Raw genomic sequence first — 15995 nt, 5'->3', positions numbered from 1 at the left:
AAATGTTATCTATGGTGACAGGGGTTTCCTCATCAGCTAAGCATATTTAATTGTCTTAAATGGTCATTCTTGAACATTGACATAGAACAGATGCTGCTTAGTGGCAAAGTGACAAAATTATGGCTATTATAAATAGATTGGATGTTAATACAAAAAAATTATCATTAGTGGTGCTTATGAAGGCAACCACTGCTACTATTGCTCTTACTTATGGTTAGAGACTTTCAAAGCCACAAACCCTTAATTATAACAATAAAAACAATTATTCATTATTATTGTATCATTGAGTATTACAATAACATAATACTTTGTATAATAATAATAATATGTTGTTATTATAAAAAACTATATCTGACAATATCTGACAAATCTTTTAAAATATTAGATAACAGAGAGAAACAAAAAGTTCTGTGCGCAGTGCATAAGTAAAAGTTTTGGCATGATTCGGAAAAAGCAAAATAGTTGTCTGACCAGATACAGAAATTGACCATGAATTAGATCTCACAGGTGACTGAATACTTCATTAATAAAAAAACATTTCAAAAGAAGCATTTTAATGGAACTGCCATCTACTGCAACACAAACAAGCTTTCCTCCACAAGAATCTCAAAAATCTGCCACTGACAGTTCATCATCGTCGTACTACATCATGCTGAAAGTTTGTTTGTGAGCACTTTTCTTTTGAAGCCAGCACACATAAGCGCTGTGGCTATATTTAAACATTTAATCATTGTGCTCTAATGAGCTATTTATTGTTGTTTCACTCAAAAGAACGGTCAATGGCGCATTTCAAACCATGATCAATAAACATTATGCAATCCCAGAGCTGACATGACTGAATCTCATCCAAATGCCTTTATAAAACAATATAATTACCCACGCAAGAGATGCTCAATGTGTGTCCTGTAAGATGAAATGCTTTAATATAAATGTGAGTCATGGAGTCTGTCATAAAGAAACTTGTTATGATTTTATAACAGTTTTAGTCTATTAGTATGTTGTTTTGCATGGCAATGCGTTTAGTTTGAGCTTACTAAACATAATGACATTTTAATTGTCACTTTTACAAGAATATTTGATAAAACCCTAGTAGTGCCCAAAACTGATGCTGTGCCATATTATTAAAAAGAATGTTCTTGTGTTTAGTTAGTTGCCTTAAAGAGAGAGTTCACCCAAAAATTAAAATTCTGTTATTAATTACTCACCCTCATGTCATTCCAAACCCATAAGACCTTATCTTTATAACACAAATTAAGATATTTTTGATGAAATCCGAGAGCTTTCTGACCCTGCATAGACAGCAAAGCAACTACCACGTTCAAGGTCCAGAAAGGCAGTAAGGACATTGTTAAAACAGACCATCAGTAGTTCAACCTTAAATTTATAAAGCTATGAGAATATTTTTACGAGCAAAGAAATAATGACTTTATTCAACAATTTCTTCTCTTCCGTGTCGGTCTTTGACGTGTGTTTTTACAAGAGTACCACGAAGAAAGTCATTATTTTGTTTTCTCTGTGCACAAAAAGTATTCTCGTAGCTTCATAAATTTAAGGTTGAACCACTGATGTCACATGGTGTCACGGTTCTGCTGCATTCACGCCATGTCGTAATTACCGTAATTCCGAGATAACAACACTTGACGTTCATGGTAATTCATTTAATCAACTGCCCTTATTTTTCTTGTATTTAAGTTGCTGCTGTTTGACCTTTCAGTGGTCTGGTATTGTCTGTGTTATACACAGCTGTCTCCGCAGTTTGGAGACTCTGGAGAGAAATCTCAATTTAATTTAAATCTTTTAAATTCATCCTTGGACTAATCATGACACATGGATTATTTTAACAATGTCCTTACTACCTTTATGGGCCTTGAATGTGTCAGTTGTGTTGCTTTCTATGCAGGGTCAGAAAGCTCTAGGATTTCATCACAAATATCTTAATGTGATTTCCAAAGATGAACGAAGGTCTCACAGGTTTGGAACGATATGAGGGTGAGTGATTAATGACAGAATTAAAATTTTAGGTGAATAACTCTTTAAATAGATAACTACACTACGAGCTATAAATTTCAAATAGTAGGTATCTACACTGAATTTTTAATATAATTTGTATATATTTTTTATTTATTTTCATCAGAATGATGAATGAATAAACAAATCTTAATTAACAACATTAAACTTGAACCAATAAACTTGGATATAAAGATATAAAATAAAATAAATAAAACTCATATTCAAATTCTTGAATCACAAAATCATTTATTTTTGACTGAAAAAACACTAAATAGACCGAGGAACATTTCTAGTAGCGCATGTATGCATCATCTTGTTCAGCTGCAACTGTTAAGCACACATAATGAACATCAATTACATTTTACGGATCCCATGTTTGTTTCCTTTTTGCTTTCTCACATATTTTGTCCTTTTCAATTAAGCGTCAGTGCTGAATTTACAACTGTGCTTTCTAACTTTCGCTTAAGCTTCAGTCAAACCCTTTCTTGGCCTCTTTTTCTCTTTTTTTTTAAGTCCCCAAGTTGCCTATAAAAGCATGAGGGGGTTTGTGCAGACTTTCTGTTACTCTGAGGTTGTTTATCACGTCAACAGTAGTAATGATTTTCTCTTCTTCTTTCTTCCACAGGCTGGCGCTGGGATTAGTGAGCAATTAGAACGGACTATAAGCTTTCTCTATGGTCATAACAAAGCCTCCAGAGAGCCAAAAACACAAGTGTACAGGTACACACAGAGAGCCTCAAATGCACACGCAAGACACTTCAAAGGTTTACACTTCCTCTGTCAGATTCTGAGGAGAAAGGAAGAAAGGAAAAAATTGTGTGAGAACTAAAATAGCTGGTTTCACAGTATCAGGGAGTCAGGCTGAGACTTGCTTATGTGTGTGTGTGTAGAGCTGCGCTTGACTCGCTCTGTTGTCTGTCCAGGAATATTTCCAGCACCTGGTCCCTCATTATATTCAGCCCTAAAACTGCAAGTGAAACTTCAGTGCCAGAAAAGCAGGCCGCCTTTCTTGTGCCGCTTCATATAAAGTCATTACCAAGGTCTGAATCAACCGAGACGCAGAAAACGGGAGAAAAGTTCATTATTTCAGTGTCAGCTTTCTATTCAAAGAAATTTAATCTCAGTCCAACTAAGGCTCCAAAGTTCCTTCCCAATATTGAATTTACACACTATATTGACTTCGCAACAGTTCAGCTCAGGTGGAAAGGCTTACAGGTAGGCCTACTATCTATTGGCACAATATAATCATTCAGATTTAAAGGTGAAGGGTATCACTTTTCTCTGTTAAAAGGCTTTCTCCTACCTCAGGTCAGTATGTAGTCAAATATAAGTAGGCCAAACGGAACACATCGGATTACGGAAGTAAAACGGGCTTATGCTGAATTTACTCCACACTTATATTTCCCACTATAGTCACTCAGTGCTAATTGCTAACAACTGACTAGCTTTGTTTCAGTCACTACAGACGAGCCATTTAAATGTAGAAAGCATCATTAAAGAGTTTGTCTAAATAAAGAACTGAATGACTTTAGAATGTCTTAATAGACCTAAAGGGTTTCTTTGAACTATTTTGGCTCAATTGTATTGTTCAGAGGTTGTGCTCAGCTATTGCCTTTGTCTCAGATGTTTCTACCAAAAGTCTTTGGAAGACGAACACAAAAACTGTTGGCATGCAGGATTTAATGAAAATAATAAAGAGTTGATGTTGAGATTTCTGAAAAATAAAATAAAAACAGTGGTTTCTACCAGAATTCTTTGTGAGAAATAAACAAAAGTAAATGAGACAACTTTTGGCATGCAAGACTAAAAAGCAAATCTTGAGTTTTTTTGTTCCAGGAAGAATTTAATAAGAAATATTCGAGTTCAAATATAGATTCCTGAAAACAAAACAAGAGTTTCCACCAAATTTTTTTGGGAGACATAAACGGAAGTAAATTCTGTTTACTGTGGCCATGCAAAAATATTAAGAAGCTGCTAATTCTAATTTTGTTCTAAATGAATAAGAAATATTTGAGTTCAAATTGAGGTTTCTGAAAATAATAAAATTATAATAAATAAAATAATTAATTTGCTAAAAAGCTGGAGACTAAGTCTATTTAATCTCACTGATGTCTAGAAGAATCACTGAGATAGTAGTTTTAAATAACATACAACGTATACACATGCTTAAGGATATATTCTCTGTGGCAAGAAATAAACTCACTGATATACTTCAAATAATTTTTTCCGCACACGGTTGATCGTTTTCTGCTGAGGGCATTTCATTATCTCTATATATTTATTTGAATAAGAAAAATGATGCATCCTCTACACTCTGAGGTATTGCTAATATCAATATGCTTTGAGTTTATCTTGAAATCCTGAGGCCTCGTCTGAACAGAGAAAGCTATACACTACCACAATAGTTCATTCAGTAAAAAGTGAATTCAACAGTGAACCAAACAGCTAGAGGCTAAATGCACTTAATGCTAAACCAAGCTAACTGTAATGTCCATAGTCAAAAGTCAGATTCAGGACAGCTACACAACTACCTTCTAAACTATAATAATATTTCAAAAATATTACTGCTTTTATTGTATTTCTTGAGACTTCTCTTACAGACCCCATAGCACACTATACAAACAGGGATACAGTCTCTAACACTGTTTGCTAACACACCCTTGAGACATGTCTATCACTAATAGTGTACAAATATAAACTTTGAATGTTAGTGAGCAAAAGAAGCAGGGCCATGGTTACCGACAGAGCGATTCGATACACCATAACTTGTGCTTAATCAAAGAGTTATTGTGTCTGCTATGATTGATTGTCTCATTAACTGAAGCATGTACTCCTTATAATTATCTAGTGCTCAGCTAATTATTCCTGAATGCAGAAAACATAGAAAGCATAATGGAGCACTCGATGCAGATAATCATTGTACTTTCTGTGGTCATTATATTCAAAATACATGGCAAATGTAGATATTTAGACATTTTACACTCAGTCAGTTTTTCTAGATCTAAACAGCATACGGCTATAGAGAAAGTGTTCAGTGCATTCAGTGTTCTATATGAATTTATTTTAATATGTCATTTATTCCTGTGATGCAAAGCTCATTTTTTAGCATCAATTCACCAGTCTTCAGTGTCACATGTTTCTTCAGAAATCAGTCTAATATGCTGTCTTTTATTTCTTTCATTATTTATTATCAAAAATGTAAAAACTGTAACTTGAATGCAATGTAAGTCGCTTTGGATAAAAGCGTCTGCTAAATGCATAAATGTAAATGTAAATGTAAATCACCAAATCTATGTGCAGTTTGACAATATTTTAATCCTAGTGCTCTAAATACAATGCTAAATTGGGCAGAATCGCATGTACAAAGGGCTTATAGTGTTTCCCGGACAGAAGTGAGCATTTACTGTGATGCTGCACTCCGTAAAGGGGCTAACAGCAGCCTTAGACAGCCATGTCTGCTGGATCAGATTAATTTGGATCTGTAGCGCTGAGCAGTCTCCTTCACTCCTCTCTCTACTGCACAGAGCCTGTGTTAACACCTCTGATGAGTCACAGAGTGACAGAAGGAGAGTACAAAACCAGTGGGAGTCAGCTCCACATGAGAAGAACAGGCATGGGTGAAGACTGACAAACTGAATTCATGTCTCCTCTTGCTCTAGATACAGTCCTGTGAGGAATACTGTACTGTATACTATATCTATATACTTCTTTGTGAAGTGAGTCCTATACTGTATGGTGTTAAAGGAATGCAAGTGTACAAGTTAAGCTCAAATTGGAATCATCTGTGGCATAATGTTGATAACCCTACAATTTGTCCCTTCTTTTCTGATAATGGGTCATCAGATTGATATGATTCTTTAGGGTCTTAATGAAAAGACTTTGGTTAAAATTTCTCAATGGTAGTGTAAAAAAACTTTTTTACCCTGTCAAAATCAGCTCTGTTTTCAGCAAGATGTTTTTCAGTCCATGTTGCTTTAAATGCTAATGAGCTCTCTTCTGTGGGGTGACAAGCAGACGGTACACTTCAGCCACGAAACTGGCTAACTAGCACATTATTAGGAAAGGCGATTTGCAAAGATTCATAAAAACCCCTTATACTCACTTCTTCTGTAGAGGAAGCTGGATCACGAATGATTTCCGCGAACATGGACGCATTTAGGCAGATTGGGATTGGCGCTTTCCCTTCAAAACGAAAGTAACATTAATCCTCTGCGTCTTCAGCGACTCAGATGTCGGGAGTAAATGACGACTGCTATATTCATTATTACATCCAACAACAGAACACCTCAATCGCTTAATCGGAGACAACTTGTTTTCGCCTGCACCGGAGTCGACACAATGGCGGACAGCTCTCAGCTCACTCGGGGCGGGTCTAAGGTAAGACGGCCTTGTCAATCAACTCTTGTGGGAGCAGCCTGTGTAGAACTACGTCATTCTGACAGGAATCTCAGAACAGCCTGATTTGAGAAAGGGGATTTTAAAATATGGATTAAAAAAAAAAAAACACTGGGTGGATTTTTATCATTATAGAGTGGATGTGTACACACACTTCCAACACACATTTACAACCCGAATTCCGGAAATGATGGGATGTTTTTTTTAAATTTGAATATACGTCAAAGACGACCACGAACTCTTCAGCAGGTAGAAACCTAAATCAGGCAAGAATGGGACCAAATTCCAACACCAAAACTCCAGAAACTCATAACCTCGATACCCAGATGTCTTCAAACTCTTTTGAAAAGAAGAGGAGATACTACATCATTACATGCCCCCGGCCGTCCCAACTATTTTGAGACCTGTAGCAGGCATCAAATTTGAAATGAGAAAAATTGTCAAATAAAATGAAAATTTCTCAGTTTAAACATTTGTTATGTTATCTATGTTCTATTGTGAATAAAATATTGTCTCATGTGATTTGAAAGTTTTTTTGTTTTAATTTTATTCAAATTTAAAAAACGTCCCAAAATTTCCGGAATTCGGGTTGTATGTTCAAACAACTTAAAGTGAATTTTGCATCCGATGACCCCTTTAAAAAAGGCACAAGTCTGGGTTATAGTGAGGCACTTAATGAAACTTAATGTAATATCAAAACCCACTTACTAACCATTTCTGTCAAAACGTTATCTAACTTTACAACTTCATTGCCATGATAACTCAACAACATGAACCCAAACAGCCCTAAATGACTATAAAATTGATGATTTAAACATTAGATATATGTGTGTATGTGTAACCAACATTATGTCACCCCTAGTAAAATAGTAATATATTTAAAATACATTTATTTCAAGTATAGTAATCTATTAACATATATAGTGGCATGCGGCTTACTGACATAAAAATTAAAACTATAAAAATTATAATTAAACTTAATTACTACTTGTGTACAATACACATTTCTTAATATTAAGCCTAAAATGTGTTTTAATGTCATTATTGATGAGGACTGTATGATCTTTGAATAATATTGGTCTTTAAATGCTAGATATTTAAGGTGTATCTGAAGTATACTTGCAATACTTCTACTTTAGCACAAATCAAATATACTTCAGTATATCTTTAGTTGGACTTCAGCACTACTTCCACATAATTAGAGTGCATTTAGTACAAAATGAGTTGTTCCCATTTAGCAGACTATATAGAATAATAGAATACCAGTTCAGTGTATTTGTAGTACTTAGCATGAAATAAATGTATTTTAAATACATTTTAATTAGTGCTGTCAAACAATTAATCGCAATTAATCGCATCCAAAATAAAAGTTTTTGCTTAAGTAATATATATGTGTGTATACTGTGCATGTTTATTATGTATATATAAATACACATACATACAGTATATATTATGAAAATAGTTCCATGCATTTCCATGTATACATTTATATTAATGTAATTGATATTATATCTAAAAATATTTTAAATGTATAAACAACATATTTTTCCTAAATATATCCATGCATGTGTGTGTATTTGTATATAGGCCTACACAATAAATATACACAGTGCACACATACATTGTTAAAAAAAAAAAAATTATATTGGATTATATTAATCGCGATTAATCTTTAACAGCACAAATTTTAATCATGTATTTTTCACTAGGGACAAAAGCTGTCAACTGAGATTAATTTGTAATGATTCAGGAATATTCCTTAAAGTGCATAGAACTGAACTGCTATATAGTGTACTGTACTCTAGCATTGAGCACTATGTTTTAGTGTGGAGTCCTGCATGCCTATACTGTACTGTACTGCGATACAGACCACTATTACCACTATAATGACTTGCAATGAAGACGTTGTGCTGGAACAGTAAGGTCTGAAGGCCACGGGAACAATGATCAACTAAAGATTAAGTGTCATATGATGAAAGAGGTCTAAAACGGCAAGATTTGGCGTTAACCTTTTTAAAATTGGCCTTTCGACATATGGGCCGGGGTGCATGGCTATATTCTATCTGTGTTTCCTTCCGAGGCTTAATAAATGGAACGGTTTAAAGACACTGAGCGGGAGTGTAAAGAGAACGCTAAAAGAATGCCACAGGCTCATGGAGAACATTTATTAGATTCCTGTGTCATTACAATTCAGGGCCCTTTTATGAGGGTGATGTTTGGTGGCTAAGACAGCCATGCTCCTGTTCCATCTGCTGGGAAATAAAGCGACGGATACTGTTCTGTCTCTCCATCCATCTCCCTCATCCCTCCTGTCTTTCTCTTCATCCATGTTTCACTAATAGCACAAATAACACCTACACACTCCCCTGGAAAGTCCATGCAAACACACTAATAGCTTCTGGTTCCTCATTTTGGCCATCAGTCAAAAGAACACATTCTGAGTTTGTGCCATGAAAATTCTCAAATATGTCGATTCTGAAACTTTTTTCAGGCTGTCACTTTCACATGCTTTCCCGTGTGACTGGATTCGGGGAAACTACATAATTCAATTTTAACATTCTTATATTAAAGCTTGAAGACAATAATAAGAAACCTCAAGATTGCTTATACTGCTGAGAAAGCATTAAAAGTGTAGATCTTTGAAACTTTAAGTCACAAAATGGAAAACTAGTTCAAACAGTCAAACTATTCATTAGAAAATGTAGTTAAAGTGTTAGTTCACCCCAAAATGAAAATTAGCCCACATTTTACTCACCCTCAAGGCATCCTAGTTGATTCTTCTTTCAGGTGAATCCAGTCGGAGTTATCTTAAAAATGACCCTTGCTCTTCCAAGCGTTAGAATGGCAGTAGGCAGGTGTTTTTTTCAACAGTCCAAATATAGTCAAATAAAGCATGCACATCCATGATAAAACGTGCCTCACACGGCTCCGGGGGATGAATAAAGGCCTCCTGTAGCGATTCGATGCGTTTTTGTAGGAAAAATATCAATGTTTAAAATGTTATAAACATTTTTCTCTCATTTCTGCCATCTGTCATATGTGGAAGCAGTTCTGGCGGATGACGTAGGACGTATGCGTCGCGGGCACGCGTCTGAGATATGCTAGTCTCGAGAGTTTGTTTACATGAGCAATGGAAGCAAAGTTTCCTTACTTTAGCAAAAGAAAACCAGTCTTCTCTTGGCTAATATCGAAATCCTCATATACTTTACAAATCCTTGTTTTGTACTTCTAATTCATGAGCAGCGTTTTGTTTTGCTCTCTCTGTCGCGCTTCCGCTTTCGTTCACTAATCACAGGCACGTGCGCGATGCATACGTCCTACATCATCCGCCGGAACGGTTTCCGCCTACAACAGTTAGCGGAAATGAGAGAAAAGTGTTTATAACATTTTAAATATGGATATTTTTCTTACAAAAACGCATCGATTCACTACAGGAGGCCTTTATTCATCCCCCAGAGCCATATGAGGCACGTATTATTATGGATGGATGCACTTTATTTGACGTCTTTTGGACTGTTTAAAAAAACACCCGTCTACTGCCATTCTAATGCTTGGAAGAGCAAGGATCATTTTTAATATAACTCCGATTGGATTTGTCTGAAAGAAGAAAGTCATATACACCTAGGATGCCATGATATTTCGTTACAAGCAAAAAACTATATATAAAAAAAATAATAATAATAAGTTGCACAGGGAGTTCCAGGAACATGACTGACTCACTCAAATGAATCATCTTTTGAACCAATTCATTAAACTGAACCATCCAAATTAAATTGGAAAATTTCGGACTCAGTGTGCAATGACCTTTACTGTGACAGCACTAAAAAAAGTTAGTAATGTTACCACTTCTAGCAACTCCCCAATATTGCTGCTTTCAGTTCACAAAACTAAACGCAATTATTTTAAAGATCTGCTTCAGCAAACATCAAACTTTGATAGCAGTTTTAAAAGATTTTGGAGTGAAGAAACCCATGAGGATATAAGCACAAGGTCTTGCCTCATCTGTAGGCATCTCACACACTTTACCAGTGAATGATGAAGTGCCTTGATATGGTACATAAGACATAACAGCACTCTGTCAAACAAAGGGGAGATGCAACCATTTCCCACACCATGCGTGTGTATGACGGGTGACATTGTACAGAATAATCTGGACATTTCAGTACATCAATAAAAACATGAGATGTACGCAAGAAGAAAAACAAAACAAAAGAGTCTCAGAATGGCCCATGAGAAAAACAAATGTTTCCCCTGCCCAGGTTGTAATATCCTCCATGGGTTTGTTTTTCACACAAGGCTACGACTGCGACTACACACCCAGTTCAGGAGTCTTAATGATGCCGGTCAGACACAGACAGACAGCCAGTACATGCAGCAGTAACATTACTGCTGTACAAATGCATCTGTGAATTTCACACATCCAAGCAGATTCAACTTTAGCTCACGAACAAACAAATCAGACCATAGAGAAATGCTGACATCAAGAATATAGTCTTACTGTAAGAGACCTGACTATAAACAAGCCGACAGCTAGGTCATCCACCTGCAACAAATACATTTAATTTGCATCATTGCATTGTAAATCAATGTTTCAGGTTGGATACACGGTGTATCTACACTTCGAAACAATTGAGACGCAGTTGTGCAAGATGCAAAACATGCCTAACTTCTAAGACAAGGACGTCTAGCATATTATCTAGTATAACAATGGTCCTCAACCAGTAGGTTGCAAGGAAAAACCACGCTAAAAGCAAATCTGTGACTGTAGACACAAGTCAGATTATAACATTATCAGATCTACAAGAGTGGGTTGCTTGGGAAAACATGCTTAAAGCAAATAAAATGCAACTAACCGTATAATTGTGTATCTTTATTGGAAGATAAATAGACTTATCATTTTCCTCATGTTTAGTTGTTCACATCAAAGGTTGTGCATCCAATCGAAATTTGCATTATTTTGGCACAAATTTATCTGGTACTGTAGATGCAAGTCAAATTAAAGTATCCAACCATTATTATTACCCAATTATATTAGATTATCTGTTATTCTCAACCAATTGGTTGCAGGGGGAAAATGCAACTAACTGCATAATTGTCCATATTTGGGATTGCACAATAAATAGGCTTATCAGCTTTAAAAATGGAAGAGAAAACATTTCCCTTATGCTTTGTTGCTGATGTCAAAAGGTGGGCATTCAATCAAAACTTATGGTCTTTTGGTACAAACTCATCTGTTACTGTAGTAGACATTAAAAATGTACAGTATTAGGACATAAATTCATCTGTTACTGTAGAATCAGATAATATAATATTATCCAATCAGTTCTCAGATTGGGAAAAAATGCTAAGAGCAAATAATATAATGCAACTAACCATATGAATATTTAGGACTGGAAAATGATTAACTTTTACAATGGAAGAGAAAAGGTTTCCCATATCATGGACATCAAAGGCTGTGCATCCTATCAACATTTACAGTATAATACATCTAAAATAATTTTATTTAAGCAACTTATAGTATAATTGTGCTTTTCAACCAGTGATTGCAGGAAAAACAATGCTAAAAACAACAAATAGTTGTGCATATTTAGAATAGGAAAATAAATTCCAACTTTTTCAATGAAAGACAAACACTTTCTATATGTTTTGTTGCTGGTGTCAAAGGCTGTGCACAAGATACATGACCAGCCCTCATCCAAAAAGCATGATGAAAACTACACAATGTAAAAGAAAATACAAACCAGACAACAATAAATGTCTGTGCCAACCATAATGTGCTTTGTGCTTTGAATTATAGGCTGCCAAGAGCACCAAACTATCGTAATTCATTATCGTAATTTTTGCTACTGCTCTGGGTTGCCACTTCATGTGCAATGTAAAATCTGTGTGCTGATGCAAAACCGCTGGAGAATCACTGCTTCACAATATGAACACAGACAGAAATTTGCAAACAGCATAAGCTGCATCACAAAGTTTGAATTATTCTAAATCTTAGGAGTGCAAGGAAATTCACACATTACATTATTTAAAGAACATAGAGGGAGATGAGAGAGGGGTGGGAAGGAATAGAGAGAGAGAGGTAGTGAAAGATATTCGCTTGCACGTGTAACAGATGAGTCACATGGATGCTCGTCAAAATTTGATCAATTATTAAAGCTATAACATTTTATCATGCTTGCACTCTCGGATCCCTCAAATGTCTTTTACAGTGAGATTTTTGTACCAGTGCATTTTGATATCAGCACTGTTAGGCGTGGCTGCCAAAGCAATGAATTTCACATCATGTGACTGTAGTCAGTGTTATTAAAACATCACACCTGAGCAAACTGAGGTTTATATGACTAAATAAGAGTGTGACATGCATCAGATTATCACAGAACATGCCTCGCTCTGTAACTATAGCCAAATCAGATACCCATGTGCTTTTAATCTACCACTAAATATGATAATACTACATGTGCATTTGGTAATAGTATTATAAGGTAGCTCGGTTCGGGACAGAGCAAGGCTAACAGCGCAGACTGAATAGAAAAATATACACTAAATAAGACAACACGCCAAAACTAAATATTCTCATATGGCTGCTTATATACACGCATGCTCATATGTAAATAGATCTATGCATCAAGTATGCCAGAGATCAAATAACCCCATGAGTCCAGCATATCTTAGTTGATTCCTGATCTCATGCACATGTATAGGTTTTTAGTTGACAACTGGCTTAGTAGGTTAAGGTAATGCATACCACTGGGTGTAAAACATCGGGTAAGAAGTGCAACTTAATGAAGGTGGTTAAAAACATAAATAATCGATTCTGAATATGGCTAAAAGTGACTAGTTGTTTAAAATGTAAAAGCACGAGATTAGACCCCACAGATTCGTATCGTGCAGCACAAAGCATTGCATTTATTTCACAGAAAAATAGATGCTTCAGAAGCGTTTGAAATGACTCGGCATACCTGTTCATCGCCGGGCCGTGTCCGGCGCCCGTTCCCCCGGCAGGCGCTCCATTGCTCGGCTTGTGGAGCTGTCCGCCGCCCGCTGGTGCTGAAATGGAAGCCGGGGCTCCAGCCGCGGGGACAGCGCCTCCCGGTTGCCCCGGCTGGCCCTCTCCTTCGAGGCTCGCTTCATTCCCCATAGTCCCTCTGAGTGAGACGGAGGAGAAAGACGAGATCTGCTGACGAGCGTCTGATAGGGGTCTATTTAAAAAAAAAAAAAAAAACTGGGAAAAAACTCAGCGCAGCTCCTCTTCCGCCATCATCACCTACAATCAAGCATCCTGAGCGGAGCGCGCGCGCGTGCGCCCGGCGGAAGGGCTCGACCGAGCACGCGCAGAGCCGGGAGCGCGCGGGGCAGCGGCGTGAACGCGCTTGTGTCCTAGATCTGCAGAGTCCTGTAGAATCCAGCCTTGGAAAAATGCATCGATTACTGACGGCTTCTAATTGACAAAAAAAGTTGCTCTTAATGCATTTTATTTCTTTTCGTGGATAAGATCCCAACGTTTGGATTTTTAAAGCGTTGTAAGAATAAGCATCTCTACATCGAAAGAAGCCAAATACCGAATTATACTAAATTGTAACATTAATTTTTTATATATATAAATTAAAATATTAATTATTGAACTTGAAACTTGGGAAAAGTAGATTATTTAACGTAATGTTTTCTCCCAAACATAAATTTATATTTATATTTCGTATTGTAGGCTATTTAAATATATATATATATATATATATATTTAAATAGCCTACAATACGAAATCTAAATATAAATTTATGTTTGGGAGAAAACATTACGTTAAATAATCTACTTTTGGATTATTGATCCAATTGATCCTTATGACTGATTTTGTGGCCCAGGGTCATGGGGGGGGGGGGGGGGGGGGGGGGGTAGGGGGGGAATACATTTCCCAATTTCCCAAGTGAAAGACTTAAAAGGCCAGGGCTAGTTGTCACACAGTCAAAAGTCACATTCAGCAATTTAACTGAAATTTAAAAAGCACTGTTCAATTTGACCTGAATGGCACACCCTCCATGGGCTGATGAAGACATTGTTATTGTCGAGGTTGCATCAGTCACCTCTGAACTAGTGCATCAGAAGCACTCATAATATTGTGTGATGTTAAGAAAGCTTTTGAAGCAGAGAAAGTAAATTATTAAACAATTTTACCCACAGCCATATACTGCAAAAAGAGGGAACTGATTCTTTGGCGTGATCCTGTGCAAAACAAGAAGCCTGCTGCGAAAGAAAGAGAACATGCGAGCTCAGTGAATAAAGAAAGGCACTGAGTTCTTTCAAAGTCACCAGACCTGTCTTCCAGATGGCGAAATTGTCATTTCATACCCAAGCAGAGCTGCTCAAATCATCAATCAGTTAAATCAATACTAATTTTGATTCCATCCCAAGCTGTTTCACCAGACACTAAGACTGTGGCACTAATAGATGGCTGCTATATTCCCTACAGCATACATCTCATATTCACCTGCATGAGAAGAATAAAGGAAAATGAAACAGAGAAAAATACTGAGGGATCTGCTTGCATTGAAAACAGATTGAGGATACTTTGATGCTCTATCTCTGAAGCTCTTCCACTCCCATACACTACCATTCAGAAGTGTGGGGTCAGTAAGATTTTTTATATTAATAGCTTTATTCAGCAGAGATGCGTTAAACTGAAAAGTGACAGTTTCAAATAAATGCTGTTCTTATAACCTTTTGTATTTCTCAAAGAATCTCGAAAAAGAGCATCATGGATTCCACACAAAATATTAATCAGCACAACTGTGCTTTACACTGATAATAATAAGAAATGTTTCTTGAGCAGCAAATCAGCGTATTATAATGATTTCTGAAGAATCATGTGACACTGAAGACTGGAGAAATTATTGCTAAATTATGTTTTAAAATATATTTTGAATAGAAAAGAGTTATTTTAACCTGTTATTTGACCATCAAATAAATGTGGCCTTGGTGAGCAGAAGAGACTTCTTTCAAAAACATTAGTGTAGATGGACTAGTGGTTTCCACATTGGTCAGGAGAGATTAAGGGTTCATGCAAGTTCTTCAAGGCAAGCCTAGTTTAAAACCCTGAATGTGGAGGTCAGGTCCTCAGATTGAATGGGCCTTCACTAAGAGAAGTAAAGCACACTACTGTCAAAGTTCAATACTAAGGGTTTTGTTAAAATCCCCAGCACTATGTATGTATAATGGTAAGCGCCACCAAGCAAGTATAAGTGATTGTAAGCACACCCAAAAATGAAAATTTGCTGAAAGCTTACTCACCGTCAGGCCATCCAAGATGTAGATAATTTTGTTTCTTCATCACAACACAGTTGGAGAAATTTAGCATTACATCACTTGCTCACCAATGAATCCTCTGCAGTGAATGGGTGCCGTCAGAAATGAGAGTCCAAACAGCTGATAAAAGCATCACAATAATCCACAAGCAATCCTCACCACTCCAGTACTTCAATAGAAAGATGAAAAGGCATTATTATGGAGTATGAACTGGCAAAAAACAACGTTTAAAATGAAAACACCTTAATAACATTAATGGATTTGTTTCTTACAAACATGCAGCTGCAGGTGAGCAA

The 15995-nt window shown here is 36.4% G+C and overlaps 1 protein-coding gene across 1 annotated transcript in view; it reads right to left on the bottom strand.

Moving 5' to 3' along the window:
• The window catches only part of bsnb (bassoon (presynaptic cytomatrix protein) b), a gene marked incomplete at its 5' end in the record, with an annotated part of 97843 nt that extends 84300 nt beyond the window's left edge, over window positions 1–13543 (bottom strand). Inside the window, one exon of the mRNA XM_079392999.1 lies at window positions 13365–13543. Within this exon, the coding sequence (XP_079249125.1) occupies window positions 13365–13543 (179 nt within the window). The remainder of the gene's footprint in view (window positions 1–13364) is intronic.
• Window positions 13544–15995: the final 2452 nt, after the last annotated feature.

Source organism: Barbus barbus, assembly GCF_936440315.1.
Source record: "Barbus barbus genome assembly, chromosome: 35".
Taxonomy (NCBI): Eukaryota; Metazoa; Chordata; class Actinopteri; order Cypriniformes; family Cyprinidae; genus Barbus; species Barbus barbus.
Note: the sequence above shows the minus strand (reverse complement) of the source record. Positions and strands in the feature narration are given on the sequence as shown.